This window comes from Lineus longissimus, chromosome 16 (assembly GCF_910592395.1).
Source record: "Lineus longissimus chromosome 16, tnLinLong1.2, whole genome shotgun sequence".
NCBI classification, from domain to species: domain Eukaryota; kingdom Metazoa; phylum Nemertea; class Pilidiophora; order Heteronemertea; family Lineidae; genus Lineus; species Lineus longissimus.
Window position 1 is genome coordinate 13,210,479 of NC_088323.1, and position 22,991 is coordinate 13,233,469.

At 41.7% G+C, this 22,991-nt stretch overlaps 2 protein-coding genes across 2 annotated transcripts in view; both read left to right on the forward strand.

The window, feature by feature from the left end:
• LOC135500409 (ankyrin repeat domain-containing protein 50-like) overlaps positions 1 to 22,991 on the forward strand; it is a 745,855-nt gene that overhangs the window by 43,142 nt on the left and 679,722 nt on the right. Inside the window, exons 5-7 of the mRNA XM_064791866.1 lie at positions 1,188 to 1,280; positions 1,576 to 1,668; positions 1,964 to 2,056. Coding sequence (XP_064647936.1) covers positions 1,188 to 1,280; positions 1,576 to 1,668; positions 1,964 to 2,056 — 279 coding nt within the window. The remainder of the gene's footprint in view (positions 1 to 1,187; positions 1,281 to 1,575; positions 1,669 to 1,963; positions 2,057 to 22,991) is intronic.
• LOC135500608 (uncharacterized) lies at positions 13,226 to 15,873 on the forward strand. The gene has a single exon (XM_064792159.1). It carries the CDS (start codon positions 13,739 to 13,741, stop codon positions 14,954 to 14,956), a length of 1,218 nt encoding a protein of 405 aa, XP_064648229.1. The 5' UTR covers positions 13,226 to 13,738; the 3' UTR covers positions 14,957 to 15,873.

A 22,991-nucleotide genomic window follows, 5' to 3' on the forward strand; every position in this document is an offset into this window, starting at 1 on the left:
GTAAACCCGACTTAAGTGCCAAAACATCACCTACATCATTCTCCGTATAGTTGGTGAAATTTACCCATTTTTATGGTGAATAACTACATGTACACCACTTTCTTCTAAAACTTCATTTTCCTTATCAGAGGTGTTGACCCGCAACTTTGTTAACTGATATTCAATATAAAATCCCGATTGTGACGGAGTTTTGTTTAGGAATAAAATATAAACTCTATTGGCTTATCTTTTGTTTTCTTCGGATAAAAATAATATTTCATGAACTAACCACTAGTATTTTCTACATTTGACTTCGTTCCTGACTTACTGAAAAAAATATTTTTTTTGGTTCAAATTCCTGCCCAGCAAGGGTCAATAATTATTTGGCACGAGTTGGGGTCGCGCTCAGAAAATATTCTGGATGTAAGTCTCATCAACTTTTCGATTAGCTGCATCGACATGCCCTGCCTGCGGAAAATCGGGAATTTCGAAAACAAATTGGTCATCTCCAAGTTCTGTGAGGCTGCTTTTCTAGGTGAAAGAATTATACAGTCTTGATGACTTGGCGATATGAATGAGTACCACGAAGATCAAACCATTGTGGTGCTTGTGCCTTAGCAACACTGTAAAATTTAAACCAACTAGCGTCGAGGTTTGATCACTTGACAGCCCGATGGTGTTGCTTTCGTCCAAGTAGCATAGAGAGAAAGCTGTGTATCTTTGGGTTCACACTGTAGCCTTGGGGGGGGGGGGGGGGGGGAGTAATCACTTTCATCCACCGCGCTAAAACAACGTCATGAGCTTACATGTACTGCAGGGCTGGCGAATCGAAACGTTCAGGAGAAATGTCGTGTTGGTGACTTCAGAAGATTGATCATACAAACTGATGATTTTTTTTAATATCTTGGGTTATTCATTGATGATAGTTGTTGGTAATATTTATATCAGCCATTCGTTTATTTTGTCATCATCGTCCTTTTGATTGATATATAATGAACAAAGTAATGCAACGCCCACTGGGTAAGTCATAAAACCACGCCTTCCATCAAGAACTTACGATAATGTTTCCCAATTACCACAAATACTTACACAAAAGCTGGCAACATTTGAAGTGCTCAGCAGTCACACCGGTTATGGTACAATGATGGTGTGGTCACAGAGAAAAAGACTTCGCCCCCAAATTAAAAACCTTTTATTCTTTTTCGTAGCATCTCTCACAGTCTCAGAAAACGTCTGTCGGTAGGCCTTCAGGTGGCGCAGTGCCTAAAACTACGGCAAGTGATGAGAAAGAATGCTCTCAGGTAAACTCCTCACTTTTTCCGAATATTTACATCGGCCATTCGTTTATTTTGTCCTTATCGTCCTTTTGGTAAATATATAATGAACAAAGTAATGCAACGCCCACTTGGTAAGTCATTAAACCACGCCTTCCATCAAGAACTTACGATAATGTTTCCCAATTACCACAAATACTTACACAAAAGCTGGCAACATTTGAAGTGCTCAGCAGTCACACCGGTTATGGTACAATGATAGTGTGGTCACAGAGAAAAAGACTTCGCCCCCAAATTAAAAACCTTTTATACTTTTTCGTAGCATCTCTCACAGTCTCAGAAAACGCCTGTCGGTAGGCCTTCAGATGGCGCAGCGCCTAAAACTACGGCAAGTGATGAGAAAGAATGCTCCCAGGTAAACTCCTCACTTTTTCCGAATATTTATATCGGTCATTCGTTTATTTTGTCCTCATCGTCCTTTTGATAAATATATAATGAACAAAGTAATGCAACGCCCACTGGGTAAGTCATTAAACCATGCCTTCCATCAAGAACTTACGATAATGTTTCCCAATTACCACAAATACTTACACAAAAGCTGGCAACATTTGAAGTGCTCAGCAGTCACACCGCTTATGGTACAATGATGGTGAGGTCACAGAGAAAAAGATTTCGCCCCCAAATTAAAAATCTTTTATACTTTTTCGTAGCATCTCTCACCGTCTCAGAAAACGCCTGTCGGTAGGCCTTCAGATGGCGCAGTGCCTAAAACTACGGCAAGTGATGAGAAAGAATGCTCTCAGGTAAACTCCTCACTTCTTCCGAATATTTATATCGGCCATTTGTTTATTTTGTCCTCATCGTCCTTTTGATAAATATATAATGAACAAAGTAATGCAACGCCCACTGGGTAAGTCATAAAACCACGCCTTCCATCAAGAACCGGCATAGGCGTGGTTCCAGGGTTTTTTGCACGGAGGTAGGGTGTCTCCAAGTTGCAACCACATGTGGGCTTTTCAGGTGGGTGCCAACGAAAGACCTGGAACCTCTCCCAGAACATTTTGAGAATTTAGATGCGATTTCCAAGCATTTCAGCATCAACCAGGAGTACGCTTCGCGAGAAATAATGATGATTCAGGAGGCAGTTGAAAATATGCAATTTTCAAGCATTTCTGCATCGAACACGACATTGCTCCCTCCCCCTCCCGAAAATTTGTAACTTTAAGAGGCCATATGAGATTTCCAAGCATCTCAGGATTGCCCTGACAACGGTGACTTGGCGGAACAAATAACGTTTTTCAGTGAAATTCAGATTAAGCAGTAAGTCGCTATGATATATATATTACACTTAAATTTCAGAGTCGGGGTAAATCTCTAGTCAATGCCTCCGGAGACGGAGATACTGCAGCAGTCCTCAAATTGCTATCAGATGGAGCAGATGTAGACTATATAGACTATGAGAGGCATAAGGTAAGAAGTAGCTTATTGGTAACCGCTACCTTAATTGTTGTCTCTCAGTGCTCATTATCCTGAGATTCAGGTTCTATATTGGTCCTACCTCGTGCTGAGAGACGAAGTATACTGAAAACCACTGATGCTAGGATGAGTGGTCATCTGAACTGTGATGCATATTTAGGGGAAAACTAGGACAATTTCATTAGATGAAAAAGCAAAGTATGTTGTTGTTGAATGAGATAACAAGTTTGAATGTCTTGAAATCATCTACACCTAAGACTCTTACCTTTTGATGTATTTCGATATTTGGTTATCGACAGTGTGTCTGTCTTGTGGCGCTTATGTTCGCCTCCAGGAACTGTCACCTTCATGCCGTAATCGCTCTATTGAACGTTGGAGCAGAGGTTGGCCAAAAAATGAAGGTAACACACCAATAGTTCCATTCATCCTAGCTAAGCTTTCTAAAATAATAAGATAAAAAAACAAGAACAAATGTTTTAATTGTTGAACGAGATAACTACATGTATTTTAAATCTCTTGAAATCATCTTACACCTCAGACCTAGAGGTTCCCGAGTGACTCTGTGCATCTCCCATCTCACGTTGACGATAGAGTAATACGGGGGGGGGATGACATTCGTCATCGAGAAACGAGAGATAACAAAAAAAACAGAAGGAGCAAAATGAAGGGGGAGGGGGCGATAAAAAGCAAAAAAGTTCCCAGTGCCCAGATAATTATATAGCCCGTCCACGACACCTTTAATGTTTCTCGCACAATCATAGGCCTGCAACTCTGGCAAGCATTTTTCACAAACCTCATTGACCCTGATGTTTTAGTGATAATCCGGCATATAAATCCATTAGCTTTACCCAATGATGAACTCAAACTTCAACTCGCGTATTCGCTTGTTCACCGACCAGCTGAACTTGATAACATAACTGATCGTGCGTCGTGGCGGAATTCCTCGGATGCCACAGATCGACCTGTTGCTGCTACACACCTGCTGCTGCAGGAAACATCGTCATCATCTTCGTCATCGAACTCTATCAGAAGACTAGAAATGGATAAATCTGCCACTCCGACCAAAGCCACGCCAGACGAGACTGATTCCCCACCCCCTCCACGCATTGAAACTCTCCTTGCAAGGAGCTGATTTACATGAGCTTCATAGCTAACAATGTTCGGTAGCGTTACAACACCGCAAAGACATGAGCAAACAAACTGCATGTAGTAACGAAACACTAACGTACAATGCTATCGTGACTTCTGCTCAAAATATCAAAAACTGACGCTCAACTTAACGGGTTAAAACACGAGAACAGCGTCCTTGAGTCTGAGTTAGACAAAAAGAATAAAGATATCTGTGAAATAAAGGGAAAAGAAAACCGAAAAGCTTAGAAAAAAGTGTAACGAGTATAACTCACTAAGGCGAGACTAAATCAATCTTGCATTTGAACGTAATGAAGGACATTCGGGTGTCTCGAAAATTCGTAATGATCTGAAGCAACTGAAAGTAGACGTCAATGCGATCGAGATGCCAGACACGAACAGGGAGTTAAATGACATTTGGAAAAAATATGAAATATTTACGCTCAAAACAGAACTCCTTTGATCGAGATATTCAAAACCGGTAATACGAATAAGGGTTCCTGTGCAAATCAGATGGGAAATCAACTTGATTCGCTTGCTCACAAACACCCTGAACTGGATATCATAACTGATCGTGCGTCATGGCGGAACTCCTCCGATGCTGCAGATCGGCCTGTTACTGCTACATACCTGCAGCTGCGAGAATCGTCTTCATCGTCCTCGTCATCGAACTCTATCAGAAGACTAGAAACGTATAACTCTGACTCCTCACCCCCTCGACGCACTGGAACGGTGCTTGCAAGCAACCAGTGCATGGTGAGAACCAGGGACTATGGTGGGAGTGACCAATGGGAGTGTCAGAATTTCGAGGTGTTGTGCCCAATCGCACTCGTCAGACACCTTGAGATGTGTGGTACTTAGGTCGTATATATCCAGGTGTCGAAACTCCGCACTTCGGGTTTTCTACTATACTTTTCTGGGGCGTTGCTGACTTGATTTTATGGCGAACTTGACTCTTTGATATCTTTTTAACAACTGACTTAATTACTACAAACTATTGATCAAAGCATACACATGTGGCGTAATTATGAGATAACAGATTAGCAGGAACCTCGGAGATTGACTCCAAAAGAAGCTACTACGATTAAATACGTAGGTTCATCCCACCAAAGGACTTACTCAGGGAACCACTGTAGCGGCAATAACATGACCCTTGACTCAGATTCAGGAAAGGCATAATTCCCCCTACGAGGAATTGGTTAATCTTTTAAAAGATGATTATTTAATCCATTTTTAGTAGTTCACAGTGATTGGCCCGTACTGGACTCTATCCAATCATCCTGGGTGGTCTATAATCAAGACTGGTGTTTTGATACTACAGGTATAACTCACTGATGCAATGCTCGGGAATTAGCTGGAGATGAACTTCGACTTCAATATTTTATTCCTAAAGTCAGTAATTGAATGCTGGGTCAACTAACTTTTCACAAGGGCCAGCTCCTGCACTCTATCACTTGTCGGAGTGACCACATGCATGAATTTATAAGAAGGCATGGGTTATCTGTTCATATGATTACAAGAAGCAAACTCAAAATTGTAAGTGTTCGTCATCATATGCGAATGAAAAAAATACATGTTAATTGTCAGTACCTAATCACAGAGCTTTTATTTTGTTATGTTTCCAGGGGTTAATTAGAGGACCACCGGGAGTGGGGAGCTCATTGACCCCTGGAAATAGAGGTTGCATAGGCCTCTGCTCCACATAATTGGTATTCACCTGCTATGAACCAGCGTTATAAAGTATTTTTTCTTGTAGTCCCGCGAGTGGTGGAGACAGTTGTGTTTTTTCTTGTCCTCAAGCTTGCCATTTGGATATAATAGCGGTTTTCAGGTTAGATCATATTCGCGAACTGATACCTATCCTGATCCTGATCCCGGAAACGGGCTGCTGTAAATGTAAACTAGCTGTCCATCCGCCTTTCTGTGGGACCGATAGGGCAAGAAACTCATTTATCCCCTCTGCTTGTTCCATTTGTGGAACGATTTACCCGCCGACGTGAAAGGGTCACCTATATTATATTCTTTCCAGCCAAGATATAAAATACACTACTCAAACAATGGAGCTGCTCACGGCTTACGTAAGATTGATACCCTACACAGTCGTTTTAGACTTGGTTAAACCAGAGTCTTTCAAATAAAGAGTCAGGTCACGGCAAGTTTCCTTTGATCCCACAGCTCTCTCGGGCAATTAACTGAAAGTCATGATGAAGCCCATTTTACTGCGCACATGCAGTAAACATAATATTTCTCGGATAACAAATACATACAATATATATTTTTTGGGCTTATATCGATGTGAACGTTCAAACGATTTAGGCAGATACGTTAGTTAATTTTTATAGGCAGCTAATTGCCAAACAAAACAATAGTAAAATCGAAATTAAGCTGCATGCATGCACCCACTGATCGGTTTGCAATATGTTATAAAAAGTCCATAATTGGGTTGTAATCAATGGCAAACTTGGGGCAGGCACATTATGAGACGACTCAGAATGTACACATCATGTTTGTAAGAATGGCGTGTTCAACAATATTGGATAGTATTCCTCACACCACTTTGCGTTTTAATGTTTGCCAAAACAAGCTCATCGATCGGAAAATGAAGCGTTTTCTAATCTTAAAAGGAAAGAAACTGGGCTTCAAAATAGCAGAGACATTGAATTAGAGAAATGTTGATTAAAAAAAATGATTTCTAAACATGCTAGCGTTTGACCACAAAACTCGAGTATTTTGCATGTTTTCATACTTTAGAAAAAATTTACCTCGAACGCAAAAAACTCGTTGCAGTTGGTCAACATTGATAAGATATGAATATCCCACTAGATGACAACAAATGGAACCATATGATGCCTTTAGATGGCCCATTTAGCACCGACAACATACCTAACTGCTTATTAACTGCTAATCACAACAATATGTGATGATCCGGTGAAGAAAAACGCATTTCGAAAGTTATTCTCAAATCAGTGCCGTCACTACTTCTCAAAACTGTCGAAAAGTAAAATATGAAACATATCGGTTTTTGTATCAACGTTGTCTTTGACACTATATCTGAATAGCTGTATAGAAATCAGTGCATTTGAAGCTGGCGTTTGCTCTAAAACGGAGGATTTGGCAATGTTCAGCTGATCGAAGAATAATTGTTCAAGTTCCAGTTGTGTAGAATTTGCCTGGGTCAACGCGTGACCCGAGAGAGCTCTGTCCCAACGCGCGTCTATTGGAACGGGCGGTGGCTTTGATGTTGAAACCATACGTTCCCTAGCTGCCTGACAGTTTATTTGAAAGACAACTCTCAAATCTGATCTCTACTCAAGGTCTATCATCGACACCTACTCTGTGCTCATATAGGCAAGAAGCTGAGATATATACTACCGTAACTTTATTAATTGCAACCTACATAACTCTCCTTTTACTCCAAGATTGAAGAGTGTTAATTGGTGCTGCAGGCTCGGAAACACAATGTTATTATGATTATTTGGGTTCAAGAAGTTTGTATAAGACCGGAAAAAGGGTCCCTGGACGGTAGCTACTCGACTCAGACCAACGTACCGCTGACAAATATGATATTATATGGATATCGCACGTAGTCATGGTTGTGCGATATTCATATAACATTATATTAACGTAGTGATTTGGTATGATAAAATATTGTAGTAACTGTTGTGCCCGGGGTTCGGTATAGAAGAAAACTGATGCCGTTTCATAGTTGAATATTTTTATTTGAAACCTGTAAAAAATATATGACATTTAGCACCGAATATAAATCATGAGTGATCAAGAAAAACAGAACTAATGCAACTATTATAAATCGTGTTAATTACAAAAAGCAAATAATTTACATGTTAAAATGAGCAATTATAATCCTAAATTCAAACGATAATCGTTAAGCTAATTAACAGTTACGTTGACATCAGGCTAACAGTCTGCAATAAGATAATTGAATTGAACACCAAACCGGGACGATTAACTAAAACATAATAAAGGGTGCAACTTGCTTGCCTATCGCTTCGTGACAAAGTGAAAAAAAATTGTTCCACATACGAAAAATCACGAGAGCCTAAAGAATACAATTGCAAAAGGTGCGAATCAAACTAGGCGCTAAATCTAAACGTGATAAGAAAAAAAGGAGTATTTTTCGCCGATATTGTTTTTTACGGTCTTATACAAACTTCTTGAAAGACTATATTTAACAGACTCAAACGTTGGACCAAATATAATAACATTGTGTTTCCGAGCCCGCAGCACCAATTAACACCCGCGTACCAAAAGAAGCGCGGACGCATTTCAACCGCTTTTGTTCTAGAGGAAACCATCCGACAAAACATGCTCAAAAGTCTACTCCTGTTTCCTTGACACAGTTAAAGCTTTTGACACCATGCGTGGCACAATGGCATATTCTACAATCTCTTCAATTTGGAGTAAAAGGACGAATCTTGTGGCCAACGAGAGCTTGCTATGACAGTGCTCAAAGTTGTACTGGTAGGCAATAATATAATGTCCCCTATAATGTCCCCCTGGTTTCCTCTACACCAGTCGGTCCGACAGGGTAAAGTTTTGCCAATCTGGTTGTATCTCCCGTCATAGATGAGTTGATTGATAACCAGAGCTCGGTTCTTCATAGCTCCGCAATCTGCAAACAGTGGCAGTAGCGGTCGCTAAACTAACCAGGCATTGAACAACCTGGCCCTGGACGCTTTAGGTGTCAGGGCCAAAATAGGAGAGGAAAGTGGAGGCATGATTACAATGGTGATAAATGCCTGGTTACTGTTTTCGGAGTAACGCCAAAACTCGGGGCTCTGATCAAGCCGAATCAGAAGTGGATACTTTGGGATTTAATAGTGGAGTTTCGAGTTTCAAGTTGGGACATTCTATCGGACAGCGAAATCATGGTACTTGGAAGAGTCCATAGATTCTGCATAAAAAGAATGCAAAGCTTTCCCCGCCATACACGAACTGGGATTACACAAGTCATGATTGGTTCGAATAGCTTTATAGACAAGAGGCGCCTACTAGCCCATTTATTCCTGCGCCAACTAGTGGCCATGGGGAGGATTCCTCGTCCGCACTCCTATGGAGGGTATTTAAAGATACATGTAACTTTACATCACTATATGAGCGTTGTATGAACGGTGACAAATGTATATTAGGCTTCCTTCAGCTGATAAAAGAGACTCTGGGACGCTATAATCTATCCGATTATTTAGCTGTAGCGGTTGATGATCCCGAACTCTTCCCTGCCAAAGTCCTATGTGTGCTGACCAGGGGCTTAGCTCGAAAATGCTGAACAACCATTCTTTCATATAATGTTCACTTATTATCTGCCCATTTAGGTTAATTCAGATTGACTGCAAAATACAAATTTAAGCAACCATGAGTGATAGAAAACTCATTATACAATAAGATTTTTACAATTAGTTCAACAACTCAAATAAAGAGGGCGCTGTGAACGTCATGTTTTTTCCAGCAGTGGTCTGTCAATGGCAAAACACGGCAACCAAATATGCCAGCATCACCAGGCCTGCTACACTAAGCTTGGGAATGAAACCCAAGTCAATCGCATGCACAACAATAGAAGCCTAGTTCACTATCAATACTGTCAACACACAAAGCAACCATTGTAGCTGGAAGATGACACATATACGCCCACTTGTCTTGCACAACACATACAACTTGAAACACCAATAAAACATTGTAGTCATCAAACTAAGACCAAGCATGGGATAAGGAAAACTCCAGAATAGCATTGAATGTGTTGTTAACTTCATGAAAAACTTAATGCTTCATAGCCAAATTATTGCTTAACAGACCCATTCATATAACTAGTTGTGCGAGACTACTCACAAATACTTGTAACCATCTTTAAGACAATGGCTGAATCTTCAACCCTCAGTTTAACTCCATAAGGCGCTCAAAACTAAACTAGAAGTTTTTCAAATATCACCTAATGGAACTTCAGTCCGCCTATTCAATCTTCATGGCCTGGCACTTAACATTATTTACTACAAGCTTTATCACCCTTTCTCAGTAGAAATCGACACAAGGTACGAGCTCTGATGCTCTTTGATGCTTGACGCAGACTCTTATGGGACCAACGACCTGTGTCTCACCTTGATTCTAAAGATAAACTTGACCTAAAGACAGTGACCCGGGTGCATATGAATATGTTTGTAAATAAAACTTAGAGTAGAGTTTTGGCCGTAACACTATCGAAAACAGTCGTCAACCGCTCCGTTGACAATACAGAATATATGAAATTCTTGGAGAATTGTGCAGATAATGTCTCCTTGCAACGCATTCTACATGTTGAAAAATCATTCGACTTTCCGTCCTTTCTTTGGACTGCGGCATTAGCCGACGCAACACACATAAACAAATATGCTGACATTCCTAGGCCGAATACGCTGATAATTGCTGTTCAAGCAATCAAATGAAAGAAATTCAGCCAAACCTTACTGACCAAGCGGTACACCTGTTTTGTGGCTGCTCAGGCTATTTGCTAGAGAACCGGCATGAATTCTGGGACACCGTTGTCAACGCGTTCCCAGTCGAACTTTGCGCCACACTGTGGAACATGGAAGATAGCCAGCTCACCGAGGCAATGCTCGGGAAACAGCTGGAGGTGGACTTCGACATCAGTAGTTTATTCCTGAAGTCGGCAATTGAATGCTGGGTCAACTAACTTTTGACAAAGGCCAGTTCCTGAACTCTATCTATCACTCGTCAGAGTGACTACATGCATGCACTGCACACTGTAGACCTATATTGATCATTTCCCTGTTGTGTGTGTGGGCGTGCATGCGTGAGCGTATGTGTTGTTTTGTTTTTGGTTGTTTGTGTCTGTATGGTTATTTTGTATATTGCACCTGACTGTTAGTTAATAATCTTTCGTAATCTGTAACCTCACATGTATTTTGTTAGGTGGAATCAAACTATATACCCTAAAGTCCTGCGAGAGAGAACGAATATTGCTGACATGTCCTTATTTAATAACTTGGGCTCGTGGTCATTCTTGCATGGATCACCCCTGCATAATGCCTCCCTAGTTCAATTAGCTAGCAAAATTGGGCTGGGTGTAACAATGGGGGCATTGACTTGGATTTGGCAACCACTGTAAAGGAAGAGCACCATGTTCTCTCTCACGGGATATTAGGGTATATCTATTTATTGTATTTCGATATTTGGTTATCGACAGTATGATTGTCTTGTTTCAGGACGGCTTGACTGCGCTAATGCTCGCCTCCCTAAACGGTCACCTTGATGTCGTAGATGCTCTATTGAAAGGTGACGTAGAGGTTGACAAAGAGCAAAAGGTAACACACCAAAAATTCCATTCATCTTAACTTACCTTTCTAAATCATAGGATAACAAAGCTCTGTATATTATTGTTGAATGAGATAACTAGTTTGAATCGCTCGAAATCATCTGCATCTCAGGGACCGTATTCATGAAGCCTTCTTAATAGAGCTTAGTAAGCATTTACGTATTACTAGGTGGTTCTTAGCGAGTTGCGTCATATTCACGAAGCACTCGTAACTACAATCGATTTCGTAAGTCGCTACTAGTGCTACGTGTTTTCGACTTCGTAGCGTTTTCTAGAGGTCCTTCGCGTGAGTTCACGACGTGACGTTTTGATGGTCACCTGCCAATGCATTTCCTTTACGTAAATTTTATTTCCTTTTCGTGTGACGGCCAATATGGCAGTGCAAAACAATACTCTATATTCCGACGTTAGATGGCGCGCCGATCGAATCTGACTTGACACTAGGTGGCAGAAGCTGACGGGTATAAAAAGATAAACAGACGTCACGCCCACAAAATGTTCGCGATCGATAAATTTGAACCCGCAATTCGCACACTTTGTGACCAATAACATAAGAAAAAAGATTCAAGTACAAAAATGCTCATTATGTAAACTATAAACAATAGACTGACATAATGGATTTTATGTGGGATAACCTAATCAACTTGTTCAGCCCTCACCACATGCTAATCAGCCAGGTCTGGGAGTGTCCAGGAATATGGCTGACCAATCAGATTCTAGCTAGGGTCCCAAGCTGGTTTCAAGGGGCTAGCTAGCTTCAAGGGGCAAGAGCTTTATTACTTGCCAGGTTGCAGTGAGACGAACAAGTTGTTTAATTATTTCGTTTCCAACATATTTCGTTCCTGAATTTATCCTTGGAGTACCGGTTTTTTATTCCAACGTTTTAACCTGGGGAGTATACTTTCTAGCTTTCTTGTATATAGTAGCTAGAACCATGACTGCGATTCAGCAGACCAAAGTAGCTATTGTAGGTCACAGTTACGTGCGTAGGTTGATGGAATTCTCACGAGATTTTCCATTTATGCAGCAGTTTAGTAATGTGGCTCCACCACTCCCCCGGCCAAACTGGTTAGACTTAGCTAATTGTAGTGTTAGTTGGCACCATATCGGTGGCGGTACTGTCGCAAGTTTGGGCTCAAATGCGACCATATGGGAGGAGCTGATGATTTTCCAGCCCCATGTGCTATTTCTGCAGATTGGTTCAAATGATCTAGATGCTCTAAGCTCTGCGTCCGCCCCCTTTACTGTAGCGTACTCAGTATCGGAGTTGGTGGAGTTATACATTTTAAAGATAACATCTTTAAGGAAAGTTTTTGTAGGCGGCTTAGTCAAGCGCCTTAAAACACGCACCCAAGACCTATCCGTTGAAGTGTACAATGACAAGGTCTTCAGAACTAATGGTTACTTGATAGATTTTTGTGACCCTTTGGGTCGCATACCGGTGAAGTTATGGCTTCATAAAGGCGTTTCCCAGCCTACTAGTAACATTTATAACAGGGACAGCGTCCATATGAACCCATTGGGAAACCTCAAATTGTACCGCAGCGTGCGTTCCGCTGTCACATCTGCTATGAGTAGCTAGGTTAGATGTCTTACTGAAGCTTATTGCTTTAGTTCGTTAGCTCAATAGCATACGGTTCATATGCTTATTAAGTTGGGTGCATGGGCCGTCAGGCACTGTGCGCTTGTTTACCTTGGGTGTGAGTCTTAGGCTCTGCTCATTTATGATGCCCTTGTAGTTGGATCATTGCTCCCAACCAATTTGAAGCCCGCCCTTGATATCGCGAACCCATAGTTGGTGCGATGTTATGGTTTCAACAGTTTGGGCTTTGATACCCTGCAATGGGCTGGTTGTGCTAGGAGGGAGCTTCCCCCTTTATTCCTGCACATTGTCTTGTGTATGTGTCTTGGGCACTCCACATATCTACCTTGTGTATGGGTCTTAGGCTCTGCGCATTTATGATGCTCTCAACTGTAGTTGGATCGTTGCTTATCACTTGACAGTGTGCGCTATCGATACCCTGCATAAGGCGGTATTGTGCTGAGGGCTATCTCTCCTCACCACATTGTCTTGTGTATGTGTCTTGGGCACTCCACATATCTACCTTGTGTATGGGTCTTAGGCTCTGCGCATTTATGATGCTCTCAACTGTAGTTGGATCGTTGCTTCTCACTTGACAGTGTGCGCTATCGATACCCTGCATGAGGCGGTATTGTGCTGAGGGCTATCTCTCCTCACTTGCACAATTGTTCGTATAGTGCATGAAGTTTCAGGCTCTGCACGTTAATTATGATGCTCTCAACTGTAGTTGGATCTTTGCTTCTCATTTGACTAAAAGCAATCTTAGATATCATGTACTCCTGTCTTGGTGTTCTGTGTTTTGAAACCAATAGACACCCGATGGGTTGGTATCTAGGTTGTTTATCAATGGGCGCTCTCGATACCCTGCATGAGGCGGTAGTGTGCTGAGAGTTATCTCTCCTCACTTGCACAATTTGTGGTGATGCTGTTTTCTTAAAGCTCATATATATTAACAATCACGCTGTTCTTTTCTAGACCATGGCGTCCAATACACAGAGGACGAGACAGAGCAAGCGACGTCGCCAAGCGGATGAGGAAGATACTCCATTGGTGCCGGTGCCAGCACCCGAAGGGGCAGCCCAAAATCCAACAGGTCCCAAGAGGCAGAAGAAAAAAGTCACTAAGAGGCGCAACGACCAAACGAATTCGGGACCGAGCGGAACAGACGTTAGTGCTATGTTTACTGAAATGAGGACGTTTATGTCCACCATGATGGACATGATGGCCAGGACTAACAATGTTACCACCAGCAATGCGTCTCTCGGTGCTACTGGATTACCGCTCAATAGTACTCAGCCGCAGTTACAGTATGGTCCGTCTTCGGGGGCGGTATCGGCTACCACGCAAGGAGTCATGCAGAACAGTCAGCTTCAGTCGAATCAGGGTCCGTCGTCGGCAGCAGGATCTGCAGCTCAGTTGGAATTGTCAAACCAACGCCAGACAAGCAGCGCCAATACTAACGGTGAGGGAGATATAGGCGAACCGTCGTTCACTGGTAGAGACATAAATGGTTCTCTTCTCTCGGTGGCCCGTCCGTTATATTACGGTGTCTCCGACAGGATCAGAGAGAAAGTTTGGGCCGGGAAATATGTGGATTTCCACAAGTTCTTGAAAACCTATAAGGACAAACCCAAGCCAACTGTCATATCAACAGATGAGGATGGGGTGCCCATCTCCTTGTCATTTGGTAAAGTAACTAAAGACAAGCCTTTGTCACTTATACAGTGGTTGTCGTGCTTTGATGTTTTCGCATCGGTCTATGGGATGAAATTCCCAAATGATGTATATAAATTGGTACGGTACTCGGCATTAGTGAAAGAGATTGCGCACGAGGGAGGGGATTGGTGCTACTATGACGAGAATTTTCGCAAGTGGCGTCAAGAGGAACCTCTTGACTGGTTGGAAGTGGTACACACCTTGTACATGAAGGCCCATACAAGAGGGAGTTCTGATCTTTCCGCCAGTGACAAAACCATTTCCGGCGGTAAGAATCAGCCCTTTCGTGCTAACAAAGCCTCCAACGGCTTACCCAAAGGCACCTGCTTTGTCTACCAAAATACAGGCAAATGCAACAGAGGCGCCAAGTGCAAATTCCAGCACACTTGCGCTAAGTGCAAGGGTAAACACCCTACCTCCAAGTGTTACACCCAAAAAGGCTCTTCAAAGCAAGGTGATACCACGACCAAAGAACATTAATGATCCAACCCTAAATATTAGTGCTTCTCATTCCGTTCTCCCATCCCCGGTCAAAGTTAACACCTTGTGTGCCTACCTCTCCGGTTATGACCCGGTGAAATTACATTATTTGAAGTCGGGTTTTTCTGTCGGGTTTCGTTTACACTATGCTGGTAACATGGAATCCCTCATTTGTGAAAATTTAAAGTCGGCAAAGCAACATAAACATATAGTATCCTCTAAAATTCAGAAAAAGTACAAGCCGGGCGTATTGCCGGCCCTTTTGATAGTCCACCTTTTCAAAATTTTCATGTTTCGCCTTTAGGGGTTGTTCCTAAAAAGACCCCTGGTGAATTCAGAATGATTCACCATCTTTCATTCCCTGAGGGGTCTTCGGTAAACGATGGCATTCCAGCAGATTGTAAGCATGTGCAATACGCGTCTATTCTTGACGCTATTGCAAGGATTAAAACGGTCCCCAACCCAGTCTTTTTGGCGAAAACTGACATCAAGTCAGCTTTTCGCATTATTCCCATTCATCCTGATGACTATCACTTGCTCGGTTTTACCTGGGAGGGCAAATATTATTACGATAAGGTTTTGCCTATGGGTTGCGGTAGTAGTTGCTCTATTTTTGAAGCGTTGAGTACGGCGTTAGAATGGATAGCCATAAAAAAGTTGCACATACAATCTATGGTTCACATTCTGGATGATTTCCTATTGATGGTGCACGGTTTTGCCAACTGCCAACGACAATTAGGGCTCTTCAAAAAGCTGTGTGATGACTTAGGTGTGCCCTTAGTTAGTGAGAAGACTTTTGGGCCCGATAGGGTTATGCCTTTCGTAGGCATAGTCTTGGATACCATTAAGTTTAAAGCAAGCTTACCGCCTGATAAATTACACAAATGTCACACACAAATATCCGGTTTTCAAGCAAGACGAACGGTCAGTCTCCAACAGTTGCAATCTCTGATTGGTTTGTTAAATTTTGCATGTTCAGTGGTGTTGCCGGGTCGTGCCTTTTTAAGACGACTCATAGATTTAACTGTTGGTTTCACCAACCCACATCACCACATTAGCTTAACTTTAGATGTCAAGGCTGACCTGTCAGTATGGGCTACTTTTATAGCAAATTTTAACGGTGTATCATTTTTTCATGGAGAAACATGGGTTTCCAGTAACAAACTAAAGCTGCACACCGATTCGGCAGGTAGCTTGGGATTTGCGGCCATTTTTGGCTCTCACTGGGTCGCTGGAGCATGGCCAACTCAGTGGAAATCTTTTCATATAACTCTGTTAGAACTGTACCCTATAGTTGCAGCCCTATTTGTTTGGGGCCATCTGTGGAGAAATAATTCCATCGTGTTTCTATGCGACAATGATGCAGTTGTTCATATAATTAACAAACAATCTTCTAAAGATAAGAGGGTAATGGTACTCATGCGTAAATTGGTGTTAAGATGCTTAGAGCTCAACATAAGGTTTCAGGCAAAGCATATTCCAGGGAAATTCAATTATTTACCTGATCTGATTTCCCGATTTCAGGTGGACAAAGCTCGTCGGTTGGCCCCTTGGCTAGACTCCTCCCCAACGGAGATTCCACAAGATATGTTGCCCGAGAGGTTACCGATTCATTGAATACATTGTTAGGGGCAGTTTTGTCCGAATCTTCCAGGCAAGGTTATTGTCGAGCCTGGTCAATTTATGTACAGTTTTGTCATCGGTCACTGCCCGGCCAACCTTTGGCTCCTCTTTCTGTCACCAACTGTTCACTTTTTGTGGCATACCTTTTTTCACAGAAATACGCCCCTGCGACCATAGCCAGTTATTTATCAGCAGTCTGTTTTTTCATGAAATGGGGGGGATACCCTGACCCATCTGCTTCTTTCATAGTTAGAAAGCTATTGGGCGCTGCTCAAAACCTGCAAGCTAGGGCTGACCTTCGTCTCCCTATCACGAAAAGCATCTTAGCTACGCTCCTGGCTTCGATTCCAAGGGTTTATTCTGTGCAGTACCAACAACGGCTTGTAGCCGCCATGTTTTCGACAGCTTTTCACGCATTTTTACGCATTGGCGAGTTGGTGCCTAAGTCCACACAAGCAACTGCGTCATGCTTACAATTTAGTGATGTTTCGACCACCAACAGCGAAGCTTTAATTTCAATCTTGCGCTTTAAGTCCAGTAAGGCCCAGGGGCCTCAATGTATCCACATTCAGGCATCTTTGCCCCCATGTCCGGTCTCAACTTTAACTCGTTTCATGGCAGTAAGAGGGCCAACTGCAGGCCCTCTATTTTTATCAGAGTCAGGCCGCCCGGTAATCAGAAGGGAATTTGATCTGATTCTTAAAACAATGCTTAATTTCTGTGGGCTTGACTCAAGTCGTTTCAAGGGACATTCTTTTAGAATCGGGGCGGCCAGTGATGCCGCCATGCAAGGTAAATCCGATGCACAAATCCGACTGCTTGGGCGTTGGTCCTCAGACACCTTCCGTAGATACATACGCATTAATTAGGCACTAAGCATACCATTTTTCGTGGTCAGATTTGTGGTTCTTGGGTTGTCAGTCTTAGGCTGCAGCTTATAGCTTTCAATTGTATATATAATTAAGGGTCAACTTGAGGTAATTGTCAAGTACATGTAAATTATAGGCTAATCTTAATCTTAAGTTGTCAGTCTTAGGCTGCAGCTTACAATTCTCAAATTGTGTATAACTACATCCTGTGTATAATTGCATCCTGTTTGTGGTCCAATTAGGGCCTTCCAGCAGGTTACCCTTAATCTCTTAACTACGTTAATCTGAGTTTTTAAAGTACTTTCACAGAGTTAAGGCACCTCACGGCTTAGCCTATTTATTTATGCTGCCCTTCATTTCCACTAACGGAAGTAAGCTTCCTGCTTGGGCTCCTGGTAGTCTACAATCGCTAACACGTAATCAAACGATTAGGGATAAGCTCTAGCCTCCCTTACTCATTCGCTTTTCTTTTTAGAGATGCCTGGGTGCCTCCAGCAATTTTGGCTAGCAACACAAACAGTGCCAAGTATTTCAATTCGGCTCTATAAGCCGTGGGTAATTATTTAAATTGTTACTTCTTACATTTGCTTTACTCTTGCGTTTCCTTAAAGGCCACAGTTTTCTATATTCGTTTTGACGGTATTTTCTTGCATCTGCTAACTATTTTCAAAAAAAAAAAAAAAAAAAAAATCTAAAGGCCAGAGTCCTCTATTAAAACATGTGTACATTACGTGTACATTGTTGTGCATAGGTTTTGGTGAAAAAAGTACTCATTGGACCAATCAATCTGCACAAAATTTTATACGTGTCAAGAAGAACCATTTGCCAATAGCATAATAAAGTTTAAAAAAATTCCAATACCGATTGCCTGAGAAAAAAAGATTTCCGTACACCATATCCATCAAAACGTCACTGGCGCATTGATATGGCCCTGTCAAAGTACAAGTTCTAAACTGACCAGTGAGACCACATTTTCTTAAATATATTATCAAAAAGCATATTTCTGTGATGGCCTGACTCTGTAGATTAAGAATCAACCACAGATTGAGAATTAATTCCACTTTGGTCCATCCCAGCCATGTATTTACCACAACTTGACATTTTGATAAGCTCTATGTGACTGTGCCACACTTCCGGTCGTGGATGAATACAGGTCTCTGCCCTAAAAATGAAAGTGAAAATATTTCTGGTACTGCGGTGGGGTGTGGCTTTGCCACTTGGGTGGTTGACCCCTTGCAGTTATGTAACATTTAGCGGATTACACTTCGCGCGTCAGCGAGTTGAGTCATGTCACGTGATTGGCTCTGTTAAGAGCACGTGGTATGTGAATATTTCACATCCTGTCCTCATGATGTTACGTCATCCGGACATTTACTCGTCACGTGATTTAGCTTGCTGATGCGTTTGTTGTGGCCGCTACATTTTGGGGGCACGCCCCTTCTATTGGTACGATGCAAGTAAAATCAGTCAAAATAAATTTGGCCAATTAATAATATATTTCGGAGTTTAGTTAGTTATTGGGAGACTGCATAAATGCTCATTATGTAAACTATAAACAATAGACTGACATAATGGATTTTATGTGGGATAACCTAATCAACTTGTTCAGCCCTCACCACATGCTAATCAGCCAGGTCTGGGAGTGTCCAGGAATATGGCTGACCAATCAGATTCTAGCTAGGGTCCCAAGCTGGTTTCAAGGGGCTAGCTAGCTTCAAGGGGCAAGAGCTTTATTACTTGCCAGGTTGCAGTGAGACGAACAAGTTGTTTAATTATTTCGTTTTCCACCTCCTCCACTCCTCCTCCAACTTGTATAGTGTCTCAGATGCTTATTTTTTATGAGTGGTGGTTGACCCCTTGCAGTTATGTAACATTTAGCGGATTACACTTCGCGCGTCAGCGAGTTGAGTCATGTCACGTGATTGGCTCTGTTAAGAGCACGTGGTATGTGAATATTTCACATCCTGTCCTCATGATGTTACGTCATCCGGACATTTACTCGTCACGTGATTTAGCTTGCTGATGCGTTTGTTGTGGCCGCTACATTTTGGGGGCACGCCCCTTCTATTGGTACGATGCAAGTAAAATCAGTCAAAATAAATTTGGCCAATTAATAATATATTTCGGAGTTTAGTTAGTTATTGGGAGACTGCATAAATGCTCATTATGTAAACTATAAACAATAGACTGACATAATGGATTTTATGTGGGATAACCTAATCAACTTGTTCAGCCCTCACCACATGCTAATCAGCCAGGTCTGGGAGTGTCCAGGAATATGGCTGACCAATCAGATTCTAGCTAGGGTCCCAAGCTGGTTTCAAGGGGCTAGCTAGCTTCAAGGGGCAAGAGCTTTATTACTTGCCAGGTTGCAGTGAGACGAACAAGTTGTTTAATTATTTCGTTTTCCACCTCCTCCACTCCTCCTCCAACTTGTATAGTGTCTCAGATGCTTATTTTTTATGAGTGGTGGTTGACCCCTTGCAGTTATGTAACATTTAGCGGATTACACTTCGCGCGTCAGCGAGTTGAGTCATGTCACGTGATTGGCTCTGTTAAGAGCACGTGGTATGTGAATATTTCACATCCTGTCCTCATGATGTTACGTCATCCGGACATTTACTCGTCACGTGATTTAGCTTGCTGATGCGTTTGTTGTGGCCGCTACATTTTGGGGGCACGCCCCTTCTATTGGTACGATGCAAGTAAAATCAGTCAAAATAAATTTGGCCAATTAATAATATATTTCGGAGTTTAGTTAGTTATTGGGAGACTGCATAAGAGTTTTTACACACAGGTCGTATATGGTCTATTGGAACGTCACCAAGAGGTTGACAAATAAAAGAGCAAAAAAAGGTAACACACCAAACGTCCCATTCATCCTAACTTAGCGCTCTAAAATCGTAAGATAATAAAGCGATGTATGTTATTGTTGAATGGGATAACTAGTTTGAATCTCTTGCGATCATCTACAGTTACAGATATAAGGTCACAATTGATAATGTCCATTAAATCTTGGTAACAAGCTACGACTTTTTATCCAAAGTTTAACATTGTAGATATTTCCTGATCAGTAGAATATAACGATAATTGTGGCCATTAATAAGTTAAACACCGTGTTTGTGTTTTTCGATCATTCACATGAGGGTTATAGCTCACACATTTTTACGTGGCGTTACAGCAATGCAAAAACATGAAAAAGCAAGCTGCATGTAATCACGAAAAACTATCGTACAATGCTATCGTGACTTCTGCTCAAAATCATCAAAAACCGACGCCGTTAACGACAGTCTGCAGACTCAACTTTACGAGTTACAACACGAGAACATCGTCCTTAAGTCTGAGTTAGAAAAAAAGAATAAATATATTTGTGAAATAAAGGGAAAAGAAAACCGAAAAGTTTAGAAAACGGTGTAATAAGCATAAGTCACTAACGCGACACTAATTCAAACTTGCATTTAAACGCAATCAAGGACATTCAGATGTCTTGAAACTTCGTCATGATCTGAAGCAACTGAAAGCAGACGTCAGTGCGATCGAGATGCCAGAGACGAGCAGGGATTTAAATGACATTCGGAAAAATACGAAAAAGGCCGATGATGAAAGTGATGTCCAGCCAAAGCTCTCCGGCATCCATAGGACCATGGTTGATGAGGCTATTTCGTCTAACAAAAGGAAAACACCCAACGCGTCTGAAAACTCGAAGGATACGAACAAGGGCTTCAATGCAAATCAGAGGGGAAATCAACTAACGTATTCGATTACTCACCGACCAGCTAAACTTGATAATATAACTGATCGTGCGTCATGGCGGAATTCCTCGGATGCCGCAGATCGACCTGTTGCTGCTACACACCTGCTGCTGCAGGAAACGTCGTCATCATCTTCGTCATTGAAGTCTATCGGAAGACTAGAAATGGATACATCTGCCACCCGACCGATACCCCGCCAGGCGAGACTGATTCCTCACCCCCTCCACGCATTGAAACTGTCCTTGCAAGCAACCAGTGCATGGTAAGAACCAGGGACTGTAGTATGAGTGACAAGCTAAGGCAGGTCAACCCGTCAGAATTTCGCGGTGTTGTGCGCAATTGTATATCTCAAGGATCACAGTTTTAACATAATGTCCAGTCACTTTCACCGCTGCCACCCTGTTTAGTGGAGTGTCCACGACTATGAAGATGAGAAATCAAGAGATAAACACAGATGTTAACTACAGGCTTTAATGCACAGAAGCCGTCTTACAAGAAGGATGAAACATGATCATATAATAAGGTAAAATGGGGTATTTGTAGCCCCGGTCTAATTGTAGCTCCTGGAAATGTTTTTGATTCATATTCCGGTAACCATGTAATTATTCAGCCAACCCAAGCATTGATATGAAAGAGGTGATTCTTGAGTATCGCAACATAGATAGTTTTGGATTATGCAACAAATTATGTAAGAACTTTGGCTATAAGAAGTAAACAAATCAGCCACGTCCACAAATAAAGTTGGGATCGAAATGTTTGCAGGTCTGACTTTTCCACACGTGCAGAGCATTGATATACATTTGAAACTTGGTTCAGGTGATCAGTATTGAGTGTAGAGAATGTTGTGGTGTATGCGGCATTTGATTTCATTATTAAAGGTAAATTTTTCAGAAACCCTTTTCTGACCAAGGTACCCTCGGAGTATTTGTAGCCCGTTAGTTCGGGATATTTGCATGTAGCCCCTATGAATAGCTCAATATATCCTGTCATAAATCATGAAAATGCTACTTTTTTAAATTCGTATACCCGAATTGTATTATTTGATCATAAATCTATCCGATTTAGATACAATGTTAACCTTTTATGTACCAACATTTGAGGTTTCATACTGGTTTATCTAAATTATATCGAAATAATGTTAATATTTTCAAAGTTATTGGTGTCTCTGGTTAGAGCCACACCATTGACTAGATAGCAACATTTCTCATGGTACATTGCATTGCCGTTAAGGAGTGGTGCCAACTATAGTTGGGGTTGACGCATGACCAATAACCACTGAAACTACAGTTTTTAATGGCACACGACAAGACCGTCAGTCAATTCAGAATTTCACAAGCTGTTGTCTGACATAAGGTGTACTGTACAGCAGAGGTGATAAAAAGAACTTTGTGTTTTTGCACCAGTTTAAAATCAGTCTGATTTGCGACGGTATTGTTTGAATTGTTGCGAAGTGATTGCATCGAATATCACTTAATGTGTTCAATAAATATCGTTTGATACCAGCAAAATCGCGTCATCAACCTAGATTGGAATAATATTGAAAGCTTTATTACCATTAAAAACCGTAAACCTGTGAACAAAATGTGTTCATGCATAAAAACATGCACTTTTAAATTTTCAGGGGCTACAAATACCCCAAGACCATGGGGAATTTGTAGCCCCTGACCACAAGTCTTGTGTTGTCTCTCAGAGGCATTGTTTTAGATTAAGTGCCCTAAATTACAGGCTGTAAAATTGGAAGAGGTGCCACTACAACATGCAGGCCAGATTTAGTGAATCTGCCTGGAAATC

Bases quoted from the DNA above. Each gene is read 5' to 3' on its own strand.
- LOC135500608 (XM_064792159.1), top strand. From the start codon at position 13,739: ATGGCGTCCAATACACAGAGGACGAGACAGAGCAAGCGACGTCGCCAA.